Source organism: Oncorhynchus mykiss, chromosome 30 (genome assembly GCF_057628025.1).
Source record: "Oncorhynchus mykiss isolate SJ-2025 chromosome 30, ASM5762802v1, whole genome shotgun sequence".
NCBI classification, from domain to species: Eukaryota; Metazoa; Chordata; class Actinopteri; order Salmoniformes; family Salmonidae; genus Oncorhynchus; species Oncorhynchus mykiss.
The window spans coordinates 29,934,297-29,959,899 of NC_143051.1; the positions used below are offsets into that span (position 1 = coordinate 29,934,297).

Here is a 25,603-nt window from a genome sequence, read left to right on the forward strand (position 1 = left end):
CCAGTGCAGCTCCTACTACAACAACTGCTGTTCTAACGTCCACAGTGACTGCAGCACCTTCTACAATAACTACAACTTCAGCACCTACGACAACCACAACAACAGCACCTACAACAACTGTAGCTGCCACGACAACTGCAGCTCCTGCAACAGTATTAGCATCTACGACAACCACTGCAGCCCTAACAACAACAACTGCTGCTCCTACGACCACTACAGCTCCAGAACCTATTACGACAACCACTGCAGCTCCTGCTACAACAACTACAACTTCAGCACCTACGACAACCACAACAACAGCACCTCCAACAACTGTAGCTCCCACGATAACTGCAGCTCCTACAACAGCTTTAGCATCTACAACAACAACTGCAGCCCTAACTACAACAACTGCTGCTCCTACGACCACTGTAACTCCACAACCTACTACGACAACCAGTGCAGCTCCTACTACAACAGCTGCTGTTCTAACGACCACAGTGACTGCAGCACCTTCTACAATAACTACAACTTCAGCACCTACGACAACCACAACAACAGCACCTACAACAACTCTAGCTGCCACGACAACTGCAGCTCCTGCAACAGCATTAGCATCTACGACAACCACTGCGGCCCTAACAACAACAACTGCTGCTCCTACGACCACTACAGCTCCAGAACCTATTACGACAACCACTGCAGCTCCTGCTACAACAACTACAACAACTACAACTTCAGCTCCTACGACAACCACAACAACAGCACCTCCAACAACTGCTGCTCCTACGAGCACTGTAACTCCACAACCTACTTCGACAACCAGTGCAGCTCCTACTACAACAACTGCTGTTCTAACGACCACGGTGACTGCAGCACCTTCTACAATAACTACAACTTCAGCTCCTACGACAACCACAACAACAGCACCTACATCAACTGTAGTTCCCATGACAACTGCAGCTCCTATAACAGCTTTAGCATCTACGACAACCACTGCAGACCTAACAACAACAACTGCTGCTCCTACGACCACTACAGCTCCAGAACCTATTACGACAACCACTGCAGCTCCTGCTACAACAACTACAGCTTCAGCTCCTACGACAACCACAACAACAGCACCTCCAACAACTGTAGCTCCCACAACAACTGCAGCTCCTACAACAGCTTTTGCATCTACAACAACCACTGCAGCCCTAACAACAACAATTTCTACTCCTACGACCACTACAGCTCCAGAACCTATTACGACAACCACTGAAGCTCCTGCTACAACAACTACAACTTCAGCTCCTACGACAACCACAACAACAGCACCTCCAACAACTGTACCTCCCACGATAACTCCAGCTCCTACAACAGCTTTAGCATCTACGACAACCACTGCAGCCCTAGCAACAACAATTGCTGCTCCTACGACAACCACAACAGCAGCACCTACTACAAAACCTGCAGTTCCTACAACTGTAGCTCCCACAACCACTCCACCTGCTGTACTTACTACACCAATCACAACTACAGCTCCAGATACAACAACTGTAACTTCTATGTCAACCACAGCAGCTGCCTCTACGACAACCACTGCAGCTCTAACTACTACAACTACAACTTCAGCTCCTACAACAAGCACAACAACAGCACCTCCAACAACTGTAGCTCCCACGATAACTGCAGCTCCTACAACAGCTTTAGCATCTACGACAACCACTGCAGCCCTAACAACAACAACTGCTGCTCCTACGACATCCACAACAACAGCACCTACTACAACACCTGCAGTTCCTACAACTGTAGCTCCCACGACCACTCCACCTGCTGTACTTACAACAACAATCACAACTACAGCTCCTGCTACAACAATTGTAGCTTTAACTTCCACCACAGCAGCTGCCTCTACGACAACCACTGCAGCCCTAACAACAACAATTGCTGCTCCTATGACCACTACAGCTCCAGAACCTATTACGACAACCAGTACAGCTCCTGCTACAACAACTACAACAACTTCAGCTCCTACAACAACCACAACAACAGCACCTACAACAACTGTAGCTGCCACGACAACTGCAGCTCCTACAACAGCTATAGCATCTACGACAACTACTGCAGCACTAACAACAACAATTGCTGCTCCTACGACCACTACAGCTCCAGAACCTATTACGACAACCAGTGCAGCTCCTGCTACAACAACTACAACAACTTCAGCTCCTACGACAACCACAACAACAGCACCTCCAACAACTGCTACTCCTACGACCAATGTAACTCCACAACCTACTACGACAACCAGTGCAGCTCCTACTACAACAACTGCTGTTCTAACCTCCACAGTGACTGCAGCACCTGCTACAATAACTACAACTTCAGCTCCTACGACAACCACAACAACAGCACCTCCAACAACTGTAGCTCCCATGATAACTGCAGCTCCTACAACAACTTTAGCATCTACGACAACCACTGCAGCCCTAACTACAACAACTGCTGCTCCTACGACCACTGTAACTCCACGACTTACTACCACAGCCAGTGCAGCTCTTACTACAACAACTACAACTTCAGCTCCTACGACAAGCACAACAACAGCACCTCCAACAACTGTAGCTCCCACGATAACTGTAGCTCCTACAACAGCTTTAGCATCTACGACAACCACTGCAGCCCTAACAACAACAACTGCTGCTCCTACGACATCCACAACAACAGCACCTACTACAACACCTGCAGTTCCTACAACTTTAGCTCCCACGACCACTCCACCTGCTGTACTTACAACAACAATCACAACTACAGCTCCTGCTACAACAATTGTAGCTTCAACTTCCACCACAGCAGCTGCCTCTACGACAACCACTGCAGCCCTAACAACAACAATTGCTGCTCCTACGACCACTACAGCTCCAGAACCTATTACGACAACCACTGCAGCCCTAACTACAACAACTGCTGCTCCTACGACCACTGCAACTCCACGACCTACTACAACAACTACAACTTCAGCTCCTACGACAACCACAACAACAGCACCTACTACAACACCTGTAGTTCCTACAACTGAAACTCCCAGGACAACTCCACCTGCTGTACTTACAACAACAATCACAACTACAGCTCCTGCTACAACAATTGTAGCTTCAACTTCCACCACAGCAGCTGTCTCTATGACAACCACTGCAGCCCTAACAACAACAATTGCTGCACCTACGACCACTACAGCTCCAGAACCTATTACGACAACCACTGCAGCTCCTGCTACAACAACTACAATTTCAGCTCCTACTACAACAACAGCACCTCCAACAACTGTAGCTCCCACGACAACTGCAGCTCCTACAACAGCTTTAGCATCTACGACAACCACTGCAGCCCTAACAACAACAACTGCTGCTCCTACGACCACTACAGCTCCAGAACCTATTACGACAACCACTGCAGCTCCTGCTACAACAACTACAACTTCAGCACCTACGACAACCACAACAACAGCACCTCCAACAACTGTAGCTCCCACGATAACTGCAGCTCCTACAACAGCTTTAGCGTCTACAACAACCACTGCAGCCCTAACTACAACAACTGCTGCTCCTTCAACCACTGTAACTCCACAACCTACTACGACAACCAGTGCAGCTCCTACTACAACAACTGCTGTTCTAACGACCACAGTGACTGCAGCACCTTCTACAATAACTACAACTTCAGCACCTACGACAAACACAACAACAGCACCTACAACAACTGTAGCTGCCACGACAACTGCAGCTCCTGCAACAGCATTAGCATCTACGACAACCACCGCAGCCCTAACAACAACAACTGCTGCTCCTACGACCACTACAGCTCCAGAACCTATTACTACAACCACTGCAGCTCCTGCTACTACAACTACAACAACTACAACTTCAGCTCCTACGACAACCACAACAACAGCAACTCCAACAACTGCTGCTCCTATGAGCACTGTAACTCCACAACCTACTTCGACAACCAGTGCAGCTCCTACTACAACAACTGCTGTTCTAACGACCACAGTGACTGCAGCACCTTCTACAATAACTACAACTTCAGCTCCTACGACAACCACAACAACAGCACCTCCAACAACTGTAGCTCCCACGATATCTGCAGCTCCTACAACAGCTTTAGCATCTACTTCAACCACTGCAGCCCTAACTACAACAATTGCTGCTCCTACGACCACTACAGCTCCAGAACCTATTACGACAACCAGTGCAGCTCCTGCTACAACAACTACAACAACTTCAGCTCCTACGACAACCACAAAAACAGCACCTCCAACAACTGCTACTCCTACGACCACTGTAACTCCACAACCTACTACGACAACCAGTGCAGCTCCTACTACAACAACTGCTGTTCTAACGTCCACAGTGACTGCAGCACCTGCTACAATAACTACAACTTCAGCTCCTACGACAACCACAACCACAGCACCTCCAACAACTGTAGCTCCCACGATAACTGCAGCTCCTACAACACCTTTAGCATCTACTTCAACCACTGCAGCCCTAACTACAACAACTGCTGCTCCTACGACCACTGTAACTCCACGACCTACTACGACAGACACGGCAGCTCTCACTACTACAACTACAACTTCAGCTGCTACGACAAGCACAACAACAGCACCTCCAACAACTGTAGCTCCCACGATAACTGCAGCTCCTACAACAGCTTTAGCATCTACGACAACCACTGCAGCCCTAACAACAACAACTGCTGCTCCTACGACATCCACAACAACAGCACCTACTACAACACCTGCAGTTCCTACAACTGTAGCTCCCACGACCACTCCACCTGCTGTACTTACAACAATAATCACAACTACAGCTCCTGCTACAACAATTGTAGCTTCAACTTCCACCACAGCAGCTGCCTCTAAGACAACCACTGCAGCCCTAACAACAACAATTGCTGCACCTACGACCACTACAGCTCCAGAACCTATTACGACAACCACTGCAGCTCCTGCTACAACAACTACAATTTCAGCTCCTACTACAACAACAGCACCTCCAACAACTGTAGCTCCCACGACAACTGCAGCTCCTACAACAGCTTTAGCATCTACGACAACCACTGCAGCCCTAACAAAAACAACTGCTGCTCCTACGACCACTACAGCTCCAGAACCTATTACGACAACCACTGCAGCTCCTGCTACAACAACTACAACTTCAGCACCTACGACAACCACAACAACAGCACCTCCAACAACTGTAGCTCCTACGACCACTGTAACTCCACAACCTACTACGGCAATCAGTGCAGCTCCTACTACAACAACTGCTGTTCTAACGACCACAGTGACTGCAGCACCTTCTACAATAACTACAACTTCAGCACCTACGACAACCACAACAACAGCACCTACAACAACTGTAGCTGCCACGACAACTGCAGCTCCTGCAACAGCATTAGCATCTACGACAACCACTGCAGCCCTAACAACAACAACTGCTGCTCCTACGACCACTACAGCTCCAGAACCCATTACGACAATCACTGCAGCTCCTGCTACAACAACTACAACAACTACAACTTCAGCACCTACGACAACCACAACCACAGCACCTCCAACAACTGTAGCTCCCACGATAACTGCAGCTCCTACAACAGCTTTAGCGTCTACAACAACCACTGCAGCCCTAACTACAACAACTGCTGCTCCTACGACCACTGTAACTCCACAACCTACTACGACAACCAGTGCAGCTCCTACTACAACAACTGCTGTTCTAACTTCCACAGTGACTGCAGCACCTTCTACAATAACTACAACTGCTGCTCCTACGACCACTACAGCTCCAGAACCTATTACAACAACCACTGCAGCTCCTGCTACAATAACTACAACAACTACAACTTCAGCTCATACGACAACCACAACAACAGCACCTCCAACAACTGCTGGTCCTACGAGCACTGTAACTCCACAACCTAATACGACAATCAGTGCAGCTCCTACTACAACAACTGCTGTTCTAACGACCACAGTGACTGGAGCACCTTCTACAATAACTACAACTTCAGCACCTACAACAACCACAACAACAGCACCTCCAACAACTGTAGCTCCCACGATAACTGCAGCTCCTACAACAGCTTTAGCATCTACGACAACCACTGCAGCCCTAACAACAACAACTGCTGCTCCTACGACATCCACAACAACAGCACCTACTACAATACCTGCAGTTCCTACAACTGTAGCTCCCACGACCACTCCACCTGCTGTACTTACAACAATAATCACAACTACAGCTCCTGCTACAACAATTGTAGCTTCAACTTTCACCACAGCAGCTGCCTCTAAGACAACCACTGCAGCCCTAACAACAACAATTGCTGCTCCTACGACCACTACAGCTCCAGAACCTATTACGACAACTACTGCAGCTCCTGCTACAACAACTACAACAACTTCAGCTCCTACGACAACCACAACAACAGCACCTACAACAACTGTAGCTCCCACGACAACTGCAGCTCCTACAACAGCTTTAGCATCTACGACAACCACTGCAGCCCTAACAACAACAACTGCTGCTCCTACGACCACTACAGCTCCAGAACCTATTACGACAACCACTGCAGCTCCTGCTACAACAACTACAACTTCAGCACCTACGACAACCACAACAACAGCACCTCCAACAACTGTAGCTCCCACGATAACTGCAGCTCCTACAACAGCTTTAGCGTCTACAACAACCACTGCAGCCCTAACTACAACAACTGCTGCTCCTTCAACCTCTGTAACTCCACAACCTACTACGACAACCAGTGCAGCTCCTACTACAACAACTGCTGTTCTAACGACCACAGTGACTGCAGCACCTTCTACAATAACTACAACTTCAGCACCTACGACAAACACAACAACAGCACCTACAACAACTGTAGCTGCCACGACAACTGCAGCTCCTGCAACAGCATTAGCATCTACGACAACCACCGCAGCCCTAACAACAACAACTGCTGCTCCTACGACCACTACAGCTCCAGAACCTATTACTACAACCACTGCAGCTCCTGCTACTACAACTACAACAACTACAACTTCAGCTCCTACGACAACCACAACAACAGCAACTCCAACAACTGCTGCTCCTATGAGCACTGTAACTCCACAACCTACTTCGACAACCAGTGCAGCTCCTACTACAACAACTGCTGTTCTAACGACCACAGTGACTGCAGCACCTTCTACAATAACTACAACTTCAGCTCCTACGACAACCACAACCACAGCACCTCCAACAACTGTAGCTCCCACGATAACTGCAGCTCCTACAACACCTTTAGCATCTACTTCAACCACTGCAGCCCTAACTACAACAATTGCTGCTCCTACGACCACTACAGCTCCAGAACCTATTACGACAACCAGTGCAGCTCCTGCTACAACAACTACAACAACTTCAGCTCCTACGACAACCACAAAAACAGCACCTCCAACAACTGCTACTCCTACGACCACTGTAACTCCACAACCTACTACGACAATCAGTGCAGCTCCTACTACAACAACTGCTGTTCTAACGTCCACAGTGACTGCAGCACCTGCTACAATAACTACAACTTCAGCTCCTACGACAACCACAACCACAGCACCTCCAACAACTGTAGCTCCCACGATAACTGCAGCTCCTACAACACCTTTAGCATCTACTTCAACCACTGCAGCCCTAACTACAACAACTGCTGCTCCTACGACCACTGTAACTGCACGACCTACTACGACAGACACGGCAGCTCTCACTACAACAACTACAACTTCAGCTGCTACGACAAGCACAACAACAGCACCTCCAACAACTGTAGCTCCCACGATAACTGCAGCTCCTACAACAGCTTTAGCATCTACGACAACCACTGCAGCCCTAACAACAACAACTGCTGCTCCTACGACATCCACAACAACAGCACCTACTACAACACCTGCAGTTCCTACAACTGTAGCTCCCACGACCACTCCACCTGCTGTACTTACAACAATAATCACAACTACAGCTCCTGCTACAACAATTGTAGCTTCAACTTCCACCACAGCAGCTGCCTCTAAGACAACCACTGCAGCCCTAACAACAACAATTGCTGCACCTACGACCACTACAGCTCCAGAACCTATTACGACAACCACTGCAGCTCCTGCTACAACAACTACAATTTCAGCTCCTACTACAACAACAGCACCTCCAACAACTGTAGCTCCCACGACAACTGCAGCTCCTACAACAGCTTTAGCATCTACGACAACCACTGCAGCCCTAACAAAAACAACTGCTGCTCCTACGACCACTACAGCTCCAGAACCTATTACGACAACCACTGCAGCTCCTGCTACAACAACTACAACTTCAGCACCTACGACAACCACAACAACAGCACCTCCAACAACTGTAGCTCCTACGACCACTGTAACTCCACAACCTACTACGGCAATCAGTGCAGCTCCTACTACAACAACTGCTGTTCTAACGACCACAGTTACTGCAGCACCTTCTACAATAACTACAACTTCAGCACCTACGACAACCACAACAACAGCACCTACAACAACTGTAGCTGCCACGACAACTGCAGCTCCTGCAACAGCATTAGCATCTACGACAACCACTGCAGCCCTAACAACAACAACTGCTGCTCCTACGACCACTACAGCTCCAGAACCCATTACGACAATCACTGCAGCTCCTGCTACAACAACTACAACAACTACAACTTCAGCACCTACGACAACCACAACCACAGCACCTCCAACAACTGTAGCTCCCACGATAACTGCAGCTCCTACAACAGCTTTAGCGTCTACAACAACCACTGCAGCCCTAACTACAACAACTGCTGCTCCTACGACCACTGTAACTCCACAACCTACTACGACAACCAGTGCAGCTCCTACTACAACAACTGCTGTTCTAACTTCCACAGTGACTGCAGCACCTTCTACAATAACTACAACTGCTGCTCCTACGACCACTACAGCTCCAGAACCTATTACAACAACCACTGCAGCTCCTGCTACAATAACTACAACAACTACAACTTCAGCTCATACGACAACCACAACAACAGCACCTCCAACAACTGCTGGTCCTACGAGCACTGTAACTCCACAACCTAATACGACAATCAGTGCAGCTCCTACTACAACAACTGCTGTTCTAACGACCACAGTGACTGGAGCACCTTCTACAATAACTACAACTTCAGCACCTACAACAACCACAACAACAGCACCTCCAACAACTGTAGCTCCCACGATAACTGCAGCTCCTACAACAGCTTTAGCATCTACGACAACCACTGCAGCCCTAACAACAACAACTGCTGCTCCTACGACATCCACAACAACAGCACCTACTACAATACCTGCAGTTCCTACAACTGTAGCTCCCACGACCACTCCACCTGCTGTACTTACAACAATAATCACAACTACAGCTCCTGCTACAACAATTGTAGCTTCAACTTTCACCACAGCAGCTGCCTCTAAGACAACCACTGCAGCCCTAACAACAACAATTGCTGCTCCTACGACCACTACAGCTCCAGAACCTATTACGACAACCACTGCAGCTCCTGCTACAACAAATACAACAACTTCAGCTCCTACGACAACCACAACAACAGCACCTACAACAACTGTAGCTCCGACGACAACTGCAGCTCCTACAACAGCTTTAGCATCTACGACAACCACTGCAGCCCTACCTACAACAACTGCTGCTCCTACGACCACTGCAACTCCACAACCTACTACAACAACTACAACTTCAGCTCCTACGACAACCACAACAACAGCACCTACTACAACACCTGTAGTTCCTACAACTGAACCTCCCATGACCACTCCACCTGCTGTACTTACAACAACAATCACAACTACAGCTCCTGCTACAACAATTGTAGCTTCAACTTCCACCACAGCAGCTGCCTCTACGACAACCACTGCAGCCCTAACAACAACAATTGCTGCACCTACGACCACTACAGCTCCAGAACCTATTACGACAACCACTGCAGCTCCTGCTACAACAACTACAATTTCAGCTCCTACTACAACAACAGCACCTCCAACAACTGTAGCTCCCACGACAACTGCAGCTCCTACAACAGCTTTAGCATCTACGACAACCACTGCAGCCCTAACAACAACAACTGCTGCTCCTACGACCACTACAGCTCCAGAACCTATTACGACAACCACTGCAGCTCCTACTACAACAACTGCTGTTCTAACGACCACAGTGACTGCAGCACCTTCTACAATAACTACAACTTCAGCACCTACGACAACCACAACAACAGCACCTCCAACAACTGTAGCTCCTACGACCACTGTAACTCCACAACCTACTACGACAATCAGTGCAGCTCCTACTACAACAACTGCTGTTCTAACGACCACAGTGACTGCAGCACCTTCTACAATAACTACAACTTCAGCACCTACGACAACCACAACAACAGCACCTACAACAACTGTAGCTCCCACGACAACTGCAGCTCCTACAACAGCTTTAGCGTCTACGACAACCACTGCAGCCCTACCTACAACAACTGCTGCTCCTACGACCACTGCAACTCCACAACCTACTACAACAACTACAACTTCAGCTCCTACGACAACCACAACAACAGCACCTACTACAACACCTGTAGTTCCTACAACTGAACCTCCCATGACCACTCCACCTGCTGTACTTACAACAACAATCACAACTACAGCTCCTGCTACAACAATTGTAGCTTCAACTTCCACCACAGCAGCTGCCTCTACGACAACCACTGCAGCCCTAACAACAACAATTGCTGCACCTACGACCACTACAGCTCCAGAACCTATTAAGACAACCACTGCAGCCCTAACAACAACAACTGCTGCTCCTACGACCACTACAGCTCCAGAACCTATTACGACAACCACTGCAGCTCCTACTACAACAACTGCTGTTCTAACGACCACAGTGACTGCAGCACCTTCTACAATAACTACAACTGCTGCTCCTACGACCACTACAGCTCCAGAACCTATTACGACAACCACTGCAGCTCCTGCTACAATAACTACAACAACTACAACTTCAGCTCATACGACAACCACAACAACAGCACCTCCAACAACTGCTGGTCCTACGAGCACTGTAACTCCACAGCCTACTTCGACAACCAGTGCAGTTCCTACTACAACAACTGCTGTTCTAACGACCACAGTGACTGCAGCACCTTCTACAATAACTACAACTTCAGCTCCTACGACAACCACAACAACAGCACCTACATCAACTTTAGTTCCCATGACAACTGTAGCTCCTATAACAGCTTTAGCATCTACGACAACCACTGCAGACCTAACAACAACAACTGCTGCTCCTACGACCACTACAGCTCCAGAACCTATTACGACAACCACTGCAGCTCCTGCTACAACAACTACAACTTCAGCTCCTACAACTGTAGCTCCCACAACAACTGCAGCTCCTACAACAGCTTTAGCATCTACAACAACCACTTCAGCCCTAACAACAACAAGTTCTACTCCTACGACCACTACAGCTCCAGAACCTATTACGACAACCACTGAAGCTCCTGCTACAACAACTACAACTTCAGCTCCTACGACAACCACAACAACAGCACCTCCGACAACTGTAGCTCCCACGATAACTGCAGCTCCTACAACAGCTTTAGCATCTACGACAACAACTGCAGCCCTAGCAACAACAACTGCTGCTCCTACGACAACCACAACAGCAGCACCTACAACAACACCTGCAGTTCCTACAACTGTAGCTCCCACAACCACTCCACCTGCTGTACTTACTACAACAATCACAACTACAGCTCCTGATACAACAACTGTAACTTCTATGTCAACCACAGCAGCTGCCTCTACGACAACCACTGCAGCTCTAACTACAACAACTACAACTTCAGCTCCTACGACAAGCACAACAACAGCACCTCCAACAACTGTAGCTCCCACGATAACTGCAGGTCCTACAACAGCTTTAGCATCTACTTCAACCACTGCAGCCCTAACTACAACAACTGCTGCTCCTACGACCACTGTAACTCCACAACCTACTACGACAACCAGTGCAGCTCTTACTACAAAAACTACAACTTCAGCTCCTACGACAACCACAACAACAGCACCTCCAACAACTGTAGCTCCCACGACAACTGCAGCTCCTACAACAGCTTTAGCATCTACGACAACCACTGCAGCCCTAACTACAACAACTGCTGCTCCTACGACCACTGTAACTCCACAACCTACTACGACAACCAGTGCAGCTCCTACTACAACAACTGCTGTTCTAACAACAACGGTGACTGCAGCACCTTCTACAATAACTACAACTGCTGCTCCTACGACAACCACAACAGCAGCACCTACAACAACACCTGCAGTTCCTACAACTGTAGCTCCCACAACCACTCCACCTGCTGTACTTACTACAACAATCACAACTACAGCTCCTGATACAACAACTGTAACTTCTATGTCAACCACAGCAGCTGCCTCTACGACAACCACTGCAGCTCTAACTACAACAACTACAACTTCAGCTCCTACGACAAGCACAACAGCAGCACCTCCAACAACTGTAGCTCCCACGATAACTGCAGGTCCTACAACAGCTTTAGCATCTACTTCAACCACTGCAGCCCTAACTACAACAACTGCTGCTCCTACGACCACTGTAACTCCACAACCTACTACGACAACCAGTGCAGCTCTTACTACAAAAACTACAACAACTTCAGCTCCTACGACAACCACAACAACAGCACCTCCAACAACTGTAGCTCCCACGACAACTGCAGCTCCTACAACAGCTTTAGCATCTACGACAACCACTGCAGCCCTAACTACAACAACTGCTGCTCCTACGACCACTGTAACTCCACAACCTAATACGACAATCAGTGCAGCTCCTACTACAACAACTGCTGTTCTAACGACCACAGTGACTGGAGCACCTTCTACAATAACTACAACTTCAGCACCTACAACAACCACAACAACAGCACCTCCAACAACTGTAGCTCCCACGATAACTGCAGCTCCTACAACAGCTTTAGCATCTACGACAACCACTGCAGCCCTAACAACAACAACTGCTGCTCCTACGACATCCACAACAACAGCACCTACTACAATACCTGCAGTTCCTACAACTGTAGCTCCCACGACCACTCCACCTGCTGTACTTACAACAATAATCACAACTACAGCTCCTGCTACAACAATTGTAGCTTCAACTTTCACCACAGCAGCTGCCTCTAAGACAACCACTGCAGCCCTAACAACAACAATTGCTGCTCCTACGACCACTACAGCTCCAGAACCTATTACGACAACCACTGCAGCTCCTGCTACAACAAATACAACAACTTCAGCTCCTACGACAACCACAACAACAGCACCTACAACAACTGTAGCTCCGACGACAACTGCAGCTCCTACAACAGCTTTAGCATCTACGACAACCACTGCAGCCCTACCTACAACAACTGCTGCTCCTACGACCACTGCAACTCCACAACCTACTACAACAACTACAACTTCAGCTCCTACGACAACCACAACAACAGCACCTACTACAACACCTGTAGTTCCTACAACTGAACCTCCCATGACCACTCCACCTGCTGTACTTACAACAACAATCACAACTACAGCTCCTGCTACAACAATTGTAGCTTCAACTTCCACCACAGCAGCTGCCTCTACGACAACCACTGCAGCCCTAACAACAACAATTGCTGCACCTACGACCACTACAGCTCCAGAACCTATTACGACAACCACTGCAGCTCCTGCTACAACAACTACAATTTCAGCTCCTACTACAACAACAGCACCTCCAACAACTGTAGCTCCCACGACAACTGCAGCTCCTACAACAGCTTTAGCATCTACGACAACCACTGCAGCCCTAACAACAACAACTGCTGCTCCTACGACCACTACAGCTCCAGAACCTATTACGACAACCACTGCAGCTCCTACTACAACAACTGCTGTTCTAACGACCACAGTGACTGCAGCACCTTCTACAATAACTACAACTTCAGCACCTACGACAACCACAACAACAGCACCTCCAACAACTGTAGCTCCTACGACCACTGTAACTCCACAACCTACTACGACAATCAGTGCAGCTCCTACTACAACAACTGCTGTTCTAACGACCACAGTGACTGCAGCACCTTCTACAATAACTACAACTTCAGCACCTACGACAACCACAACAACAGCACCTACAACAACTGTAGCTCCCACGACAACTGCAGCTCCTACAACAGCTTTAGCGTCTACGACAACCACTGCAGCCCTACCTACAACAACTGCTGCTCCTACGACCACTGCAACTCCACAACCTACTACAACAACTACAACTTCAGCTCCTACGACAACCACAACAACAGCACCTACTACAACACCTGTAGTTCCTACAACTGAACCTCCCATGACCACTCCACCTGCTGTACTTACAACAACAATCACAACTACAGCTCCTGCTACAACAATTGTAGCTTCAACTTCCACCACAGCAGCTGCCTCTACGACAACCACTGCAGCCCTAACAACAACAATTGCTGCACCTACGACCACTACAGCTCCAGAACCTATTAAGACAACCACTGCAGCCCTAACAACAACAACTGCTGCTCCTACGACCACTACAGCTCCAGAACCTATTACGACAACCACTGCAGCTCCTACTACAACAACTGCTGTTCTAACGACCACAGTGACTGCAGCACCTTCTACAATAACTACAACTGCTGCTCCTACGACCACTACAGCTCCAGAACCTATTACGACAACCACTGCAGCTCCTGCTACAATAACTACAACAACTACAACTTCAGCTCATACGACAACCACAACAACAGCACCTCCAACAACTGCTGGTCCTACGAGCACTGTAACTCCACAGCCTACTTCGACAACCAGTGCAGTTCCTACTACAACAACTGCTGTTCTAACGACCACAGTGACTGCAGCACCTTCTACAATAACTACAACTTCAGCTCCTACGACAACCACAACAACAGCACCTACATCAACTTTAGTTCCCATGACAACTGTAGCTCCTATAACAGCTTTAGCATCTACGACAACCACTGCAGACCTAACAACAACAACTGCTGCTCCTACGACCACTACAGCTCCAGAACCTATTACGACAACCACTGCAGCTCCTGCTACAACAACTACAACTTCAGCTCCTACAACTGTAGCTCCCACAACAACTGCAGCTCCTACAACAGCTTTAGCATCTACAACAACCACTTCAGCCCTAACAACAACAATTTCTACTCCTACGACCACTACAGCTCCAGAACCTATTACGACAACCACTGAAGCTCCTGCTACAACAACTACAACTTCAGCTCCTACGACAACCACAACAACAGCACCTCCGACAACTGTAGCTCCCACGATAACTGCAGCTCCTACAACAGCTTTAGCATCTACGACAACAACTGCAGCCCTAGCAACAACAACTGCTGCTCCTACGACAACCACAACAGCAGCACCTACAACAACACCTGCAGTTCCTACAACTGTAGCTCCCACAACCACTCCACCTGCTGTACTTACTACAACAATCACAACTACAGCTCCTGATACAACAACTGTAACTTCTATGTCAACCACAGCAGCTGCCTCTACGACAACCACTGCAGCTCTAACTACAACAACTACAACTTCAGCTCCTACGACAAGCACAACAACAGCACCTCCAACAACTGTAGCTCCCACGATAACTGCAGGTCCTACAACAGCTTTAGCATCTACTTCAACCACTGCAGCCCTAACTACAACAACTGCTGCTCCTACGACCACTGTAACTCCACAACCTACTACGACAACCAGTGCAGCTCTTACTACAAAAACTACAACTTCAGCTCCTACGACAACCACAACAACAGCACCTCCAACAACTGTAGCTCCCACGACAACTGCAGCTCCTACAACAGCTTTAGCATCTACGACAACCACTGCAGCCCTAACTACAACAACTGCTGCTCCTACGACCACTGTAACTCCACAACCTACTACGACAACCAGTGCAGCTCCTACTACAACAACTGCTGTTCTAACAACAACGGTGACTGCAGCACCTTCTACAATAACTACAACTGCTGCTCCTACGACAACCACAACAGCAGCACCTACAACAACACCTGCAGTTCCTACAACTGTAGCTCCCACAACCACTCCACCTGCTGTACTTACTACAACAATCACAACTACAGCTCCTGATACAACAACTGTAACTTCTATGTCAACCACAGCAGCTGCCTCTACGACAACCACTGCAGCTCTAACTACAACAACTACAACTTCAGCTCCTACGACAAGCACAACAGCAGCACCTCCAACAACTGTAGCTCCCACGATAACTGCAGGTCCTACAACAGCTTTAGCATCTATTTCAACCACTGCAGCCCTAACTACAACAACTGCTGCTCCTACGACCACTGTAACTCCACAACCTACTACGACAACCAGTGCAGCTCTTACTACAAAAACTACAACAACTTCAGCTCCTACGACAACCACAACAACAGCACCTCCAACAACTGTAGCTCCCACGACAACTGCAGCTCCTACAACAGCTTTAGCATCTACGACAACCACTGCAGCCCTAACTACAACAACTGCTGCTCCTACGACCACTGTAACTCCACAACCTACTACAACAACCAGTGCAGCTCCTACTACAACAACTGCTGTTCTAACAACAACGGTGACTGCAGCACCTTCTACAATAACTACAACTTCAGCTCCTACGACAACCACAACAACAGCACCTCCAACAACTGTAGCTCCCACGACAACTGCAGCTCCTACAACAGCTTTAGCATCTTCGACAACCACTGCAGCCCTAACAACAACAATTGCTGCTCCTACGACCACTACAGCTCCAGAACCTATTACGACAACCACTGCAGCTCCTGCTACAACAACTACAACAACTTCAGCTCCTACGACAACCACAACAACTGCACCTCCAACAACTGCTACTCCTACGACCACTGTAACTCCAAAACCTACTACGACAACCAGTGCAGCTCCTACTACAACAACTGCTGTTCTAACATCCACAGTGACTGCAGCACCTGCTACAATAACTACAACTTCAGCTCCTACGACAACCACAACCACAGCACCTCCAACAACTGTAGCTCCTACGATAACTGCAGCTCCTACAACAGCTTTAGCATCTACGACAACCACTGCAGCCCTAAATACAACAACTGCTGCTCCTAGGACCACTGTAACTCCACAACCTACTACGACAGCCAGTGCAGCTCTTACTACAACAACTACAACTTCAGCTCCTACGACAAGCACAACAACAGCACCTCCAACAACTGTAGCTCCAACGATAAATGCAGCTCCTACAACAGCTTTAGCATCTACGACAACCACTGCAGCCCTAACAACAACAACTGCTGCTCCTACGACAACCACAACAGCAGCACCTACTACAACACCTGCAGTTCCTACAACTGTAGCTCCCACAACCACTCCACCTGCTGTACTTACTACAACAATCACAACTACAGCTCCTGATACAACAACTGTAACTTCTATGTCAACCACAGCAGCTGCCTCTACGGCAACCACTACAGCTCTAACTACAACAACTACAACTTCAGCTCCTACGACAAGCACAACAACAGCACCTCCAACAACTGTAGCTCCCACGATAACTGCAGCTCCTACAACAGCTTTAGCATCTACTTCAACCACTGCAGCCCTAACTACAACAACTGCTGCTCCTACGACCACTGTAACTCCACAACCTACTACGACAACCAGTGCAGCTCCGACTACAACAAATGCTGTGCTAACGACCACAGTAAATGCAGCACCTTCTACAATAACTACAACTTCAGCTCCTACGACAACCACAACAACAGCACCTACAACAACTGTAGCTCCCACGACAACTGCAGCTCCTACAACAGCTATAGCATCTACGACAACCACTGCAGCCCTAACTACAACAACTGCTTCTCCTACGACCACTGCAACTCCACAACCTACTACAACAACTACAACTTCAGCTCCTACGACAACCACAACAACAGCACCTACTACAACACCTGTAGTTCCTACAACTGAACCTCCCATGACCACTCCACCTGCTGTACTTACAACAACAATCACAACTACAGCTCCTGCTACAACAATTGTAGCTTCAATTTCCACCACAGCAGCTGCCTCTACGACAACCACTGCAGCCCTAACAACAACAATTGCTGCTCCTACGACCACTACAGCTCCAGAGCCTATTACGACAACCACTGCAGCTCATGCTACAACAACAACAATTTCAGCTCCTACTACAACAACAGCACCTCCAACAACTGTAGCTCCCACGACAACTGCAGCTCCTACAACAGCTTTAGCATCTACTTCAACCACTGCAGCCATAACAACAACAACTGCTGCTCCTACGACCACTACAGCTCCAGAACCTATTACGACAACCACTGCAGCTCCTGCTAAAACAACTACAATTTCAGCTCCTACTACAACAACAGCACCTCCAACAACTGTAGCTCCCATGATAACTGCAGCTCCTACAACAGCTTTAGCATCTACAACAACCACTGCAGCCCTAACTACAACAACTGCTGCTCCTACGACCACTGTAACTCCACAACCTACTACGACAACCAGTGCAGCTCCTACTACAACAACTGCTGTTCTAACGACCACAGTGACTGCAGCACCTTCTACAATAACTACAACTTCTGCTCCTACGACCAATACAGCTCCAGAACCTATTACGACAACCACTGCAGCTCCTGCTACAACAACTACAACTTCAGCTCCTACGACAACCACAACAACAGCACCTCCAACAACTGTAGCTCCCACGATAACTGCAGCTCCTACAACCGCTTTAGCATCTTCTTCAACCACAGCTCCTGATACAACAACTGTAACTTCTACGTCAACAGCAGCAGCTTCCTCTACGACAACCACAGCAGCTCTAACTACAACAATTGCTGCTCCAACGACCACTACAACTCTAGAACCTATTACGACAACCACAACAACTGCACCTACTACAACACCTGCATCTCCTACAACTGTAGCTCCAGCTACCACTACACCTGATGTACTTATTACAACATTCACAACTACAGCTCCTGCTACAACAACGGTAGCTTCTACGTCAAGAATAGCAGCTGCCTCTACGATAACCACTGCTGCTCTTACTACAACAACTGCTGCTCCAATAACCACTACATCTCCAGAAACTAATACGACAGAACCTACTCCTACGACTGCTACAACTGCAGAACCTACCATGACAGCCACTTTAGCTTCTACTACAAACATTGCTGTTCCTGTTCCATCTGCCTCTACGATAACCACTGCAGTTCTAACTAAAACAACGACTGCACCTTCGACCAGTACATCTCCAGAACCTGCTCTGACAGAACCTACTCCTACTAATGCTACAACTGTAGTACCTACCAAGACAGCCACTGCAGCTCTAACTAAAACAAATGCTGCTCCAACGACCACTACAAGTCCTGAACCTATTATAACAACCGCTGCAGCTCCTACCACACCAGCTGCTATTCTTATGACCACCACGACTGCAGCACCATCTTCAACAACTACAACTTTAGCTCCTACGACAACCACTTCAACAGCACCTACTACAACAACTGCAGTTCTTACAACTGTATCTCCAGCTACCACTACACCTGATGTACTTACTACAACATCCACAACTACAGCTCCTGCTACAACAACTGTAGCTTCTACGTCAAGCATAGCAGCTGCCTCTATGATAACCACTGCTGCTCTTACTACAACAACTGCTGCTCCAATAACCACTACATCTCCAGACACTAATACGACAGAACCTACTCCTACGACTGCTACAGCTGCAGAACCTACCACGACAGCCACTTTAGCTTCTACTACAAACCCTGCTGTTCTTATGGCCACAACTACTGCAGCACCTTCTACATCAACTACAGCTTTAGATCCTACGACAACCACTTCAACAGCACCTACTACAACACATGCAGTTCCTACAACTGTAGCTCCTACTACCACTATACCTGCTGTTCTTACTACAACAATCACATCTCCAGCTCCTGCAACCACAACTGTAGCTTCTATTTCAACTACAGCAGCTGTCTCTACAATAACCACTGCAGCTCTAGCTAAAACAACGGCTGCTCCTTCGACCACTACATCTCCAGAACCTGCTCTGACAGAACCTACTCCTACTAATGCTACGACTGCAGAACCTACCACGACAGCCACTGCAGCTCTAACTAAAACAACTGCTGCTCAAATGACCACTACAGCTCCTGAACCTATTATGACAACAGCTGCAGCTCCTACTACACCAACTGCTTTTCTTACGACCACCACGACAGCAGCACCATCTTCAACAACTACAACTTTAGCTCCCTCGTCAACCACAACAACTGCACCTACTACAACACCTGCAGTTCCTACAATTGTAGCTCCAGTTACCACAACACCTGATGTACTTACTACAACAATCACAACTACAGCTCCTGCTACAACAACTGTAGCTTCTACGTCAACCACAGTATCTGCCTCTACGATAACCACTGCAACTCTAACTAAAACAACGTCTGCTCCAACGACCACTACATCTCCAGAACCTGCTCTGACAGAACCTACTCCAACTTTAGCTCCTACGACAACCACTTCAACAGCACCTACTACAATACCTGCAGTTCCTACAATTGTAGCTCCAGCTACCACTACACCTGCTGTACTTACTACAACAGTCACAACTGCAGCTCCTGTTACAACAACTGTAGCTTCTACGTCAAGCATAGTAGCTGCCTCTACGATAACCACTGCTGCTTTTACTACAAAAACTGCTGCTCCAATAACCACTACAACTCCCGAAACTAATACGACAGAACCTACTCCTACGACTGCTTCGACTGCAGAACCTATCACGACAGCCACTTTAGCTTCTACGACAAACTCTGCTGTTCTTACGACTGCAACGACTGCAGCACCTTCTACAAGAACTACAACTTCAGCTCCGACAACAACCACAACAAAAGCACCTACTACAACACCGGCAGTTCCTACAACTGTAACTTCAGCGACCACTACACCTGGTATACTTACAATAACAATCACAACTGCAGCTCCTGCTACAACAACTGTAGCTTCTACGTCAACCACAGCATCTGCCCCTACTATAACCACTGCAACTCTAACTAAAACAACGGCTGCTCCAACGACCACTACATCTACAGAACCTGCTCTTACAGAACCTACCCCTACTAATGCTACGATTGCAGAACCTACCATCACAGCTACTGCAGCTCTAACTAAAACAACTGCTGCTCCAACGACCACTACAACTCCTGAACCTATTATGACAACTGCTGCAGCTCCGACTACGCCAATTGCTATTCTTACGACCACCACGACTGTAGCACCATCTTCAACAACTACAACTTTCGCTCCCTCGTCAACCACAACAACTGCACCTACTACAACACCTGCAGCTCCTACAATTGTAGCTCCAGGTACCACAACACCTGATGTACTTACTACAACAATCACAACTACAGCTCCTGCTACAACAACTGTAGCTTCTACGTCAAGCATTGCACCTGCCTCTATGACAACCACTGCTGCTCTTACTACAACATTTGAAGCTCCAGAAGCCACTACATCTCCAGAACCTAATACGACAGAACCTACTCCTACGACGGCTACGACTGCAGAACCTACCACGACAGCCACTTTAGCTTCTACTACAAACACTGCTGTTCTTACGACCACAACTACTGCAGCACCTTCTACAACAACTACAACTTTAGATCCTACGACAACCACTTCAACAGCACCTACTACAGCACATGCAGTTCCTACAACTGTAGCTCCTACTATCACTACACCTGCTGTTCTTACTACAACAATCACATCTGCAGCTCCTGCTACAACAACTGTAGCTTCTATTTCAACTACCGCAGCTGCCTCTACAATAACCACTGCAGCTCTAACTAAAACAACTGCTGCTCCACCGACCACTACAGCTCCTGAACCTATTATGACAACAGCTGCAGCTCCTACTACACCAACTGCTATTCTTACGACCACCATGACTGCAGCACCATCTTCAACAACTACAACTTTAGCTCCTACGACAACCACTTCAACAGCACCTACTACAAAACCTGCAGTTCCTACAATTGTAGCTCCAGCTACCACTACACCTGCTGTACTTACTACAACAGTCACAACTGCAGCTCCTGTTACAACAACTGTAGCTTCTACGTCAAGCAGAGCAGCGTCCTCTACGATAACCACTGCTGCTATTACTACAAAAACTGCTGCTCCAATAACCACTACAACTCCCGAAACTAATACGACAGAACCTACTCCTACTAATGCTACGATTGCAGAACCTACCATGACAGCCACTGCAGCTCTAACTAAAACAACTGCTGCTCCAACGACCACTACAACTCCTGAACCTATTATGACAACTGCTGCAGCTCCGATTACAGCAACTGCTATTCTTACGACCACCACGACTGTAGCACCATCTTCAACAACTACAACTTTAGCTCCCTCGTCAACCACAACAACTGCACCTACTACAACACCTGCAGCTCCTACAATTGTAGCTCCAGTTACCACAACACCTGATGTACTTACTACAACAATCACAACTACAGCTCCTGCTACAACAACTGTAGCTTCTACGTCAAGCACAGCATCTGCCTCTACGATAACCACTGCAACTCTAACTAAAACAACGGCTGCTCCAACGACCACTACATCTCCAGAACCTACTCCGACAGAAACTACGACCACTACAACTCTAGAACCTATTAAGACAACCACTGCATCTGTGACAGAACCTACTTCTACTACTGCTACGACTGCAGAACCTACCACGACAGCCACTGCAGCTCCAACTACAACATCTGCTGTTCTTACGACCACAACGCCTGCAGCCACTGCAGCTCTAACTAAAACAACTGCTGCTCCAACGACCACTACAATTCCTGAACCTATTATGACAACTGCTGCAGCTCCGACTACACCAACTGCTATTCTTACGACCACCACGACTGTAGCACCATCTTCAACAACTACAACTTTAGCTCCCTCGTCAACCACAACAACTGCACCTACTACAGCACCTGCAGCTCCTACAATTGTAGCTCCAGTTACCACATCACCTGCTGTACTTACTACAACAATCACAACTACATCTCCTGCTACAACAACTGTAGCTTCTACATCAACCACAGCATCTGCCTCTACGATAACCACTGCAACTCTAACTAAAACAACGTCTGCTCCAACGACCACTACATCTCCAGAACCTGCTCTGACAGAACCTACTACTACTAATGCTACGATTGCAGAACCTACCACGACAGCCATGTTAGCTTCTACAACAAACTCTGTTGTTCTTACGACCGCAATGACTGCAGCACCTTCTGAACCTGTTATAACAACCGGTGCAGCTCCTACTACACCAGCTGCTATTCTTACGACCAACACGACTGTAGCACCATCTTCAACAACTACAACTTCAGCTCCTATAACAACCACGTCAACAGCACCTACTACATCACCTGCAGTTCCTGCAACTGCTGCTCCTATAACCCTTTCAACTCCAGAACCTATTGTAACAGAACCTACTTCTACTACTGCCACGACTGCAGAACCTACGACGACATCCACTGCAGCTCCTACTACAACATCTGCTGTTCTTTCGACCTCAACGACTGCAGCACCTTCTACAACAACTACAACATCAGCTCCTACGACAACCACAACAACAGCACCTACTACAAAACCTGCAGTTTCTACAACTGTAGCTCCTACTACCACTACAACTGCTGTACTTACTACAACAATCACAACTGTAGCTCCTGCTGCAACAACTGTAGCTTCTATGTCAACCACAGCAGCTGTCTCTACGATAACCACTGCATCTCTAACTAAAACAACTCCTGCCCCAACAACCACTACATCTCCAGAACCTACTCCGACAGAACCTACGACCACTACAACTCTAGAACCTATTAAGACAACCACTGCATCTGTGACAGAACCTACTTCTACTACTGCTACGACTGCAGAACCTACCACGACAGCCACTGCAGCTCCAACTACAACATCTGCTGTTCTTACGACCACAACGCCTGCAGCACCTTCTACAACTACTAAAACTCCTACTCTTATGACAACCACAACAACAGCACCTACTACAACACCTGCAGTTCCTACAACTTTAGCCCCCACGACCTCTACACCTGCTCTACTTACTACAACAATCACAACCACAGCTCTTGCTAAGTCAACTGTAGCTTTTACGTCAACCACAGCAGCTGCCTCTACGACAACCACTTCAGTTCTAACTACAACAAGTGCTGCTACTACGATTACTACAACTCCAGAGTCTACAACCACAGAACCCACTCATATGACTCCTATAACTGCAGATATTTCCAGAACAACAACTGCAGCTGCTACTACAACAACTACAACGTCATTGCAAACAACAACCACAACAACACCACCTACTACAACACCTGCAGTTCCTACAACTGTAGCTCCTACGACCACAACACCTGCTGTACCTACTATAATAATTATAACTACATCTCCCGCTACAACAACTGTAGCTTCTATGTCAACCACAGCAGCTGCCTCTACGATAACCACTGCAGCTCTAACTAAATCATCTGCTGCTCCAACGAACACTACAACTTCTGAACCTGTTATAACAACCGGTGCAGCTCCTACTACACCAGCTGCTATTCTTACGACCAACACGACTGTAGCACCATCTTCAACAACTACAACTTTAGCTCCTATAACAACCACGTCAACAGCACCTACTACATCACCTGCAGTTCCTGCAACTGCTGCTCGTACAACCCCTTCAACTCCAGAACCTATTATAGGAGAACCTACTTCTACTACTGCTACGACTGCAGAACCTACCACGACAGCCACTGCAGCTCCTACTACAACATCTGCTGTTCTTACGACCAAAATGCCTGCAGCACCTTCTACAACTACTACAACTCCTACTCTTATGACAACCACAACAACAGCACCTACTACAACACCTGCAGTTCCTATAACTTTAGCCCCCACGACCTCTACACCTGCTCTACTTACTACAACAATCACAACTACAGCTCCTGCTAAGTCAACTGTAGCTTCTACGTCAACCACAGCAGCTGCCTCTACGACAACCACTTCAGCTCTAACTACAACAAGTGCTGCTACTACGATTACTACAACTCCAGATTCTACAACCACAGAACCCACTCATATGACTCCTATAACTGCAGATATTTCCAGAACAACAACTGCAGCTGCTACTACAACAACTACAACTTCATTGCAAACAACAACCACAACAACAGCACCTACTACAACACCTGCAGTTCCTACAACTGTAGCTCCTACGACCACAACACCTGCAGTACCTACTATAACAATTATAACTGCAGCTCCTGCTACAACAAC

The 25,603-nt window shown here is 47.7% G+C and overlaps 1 protein-coding gene across 1 annotated transcript in view; it reads left to right on the plus strand.

Moving 5' to 3' along the window:
• The window catches only part of LOC149970257 (uncharacterized), a 122,493-nt gene extending 97,214 nt beyond the window's left edge, over positions 1–25,279 (plus strand). Inside the window, exons 4-6 of the mRNA XM_090228345.1 lie at positions 17,662–17,675; positions 21,484–21,621; positions 24,862–25,279. Of these exons, the coding sequence (XP_090084471.1) occupies positions 17,662–17,675; positions 21,484–21,621; positions 24,862–25,279 (570 nt within the window). The remainder of the gene's footprint in view (positions 1–17,661; positions 17,676–21,483; positions 21,622–24,861) is intronic.
• Positions 25,280–25,603: the final 324 nt, after the last annotated feature.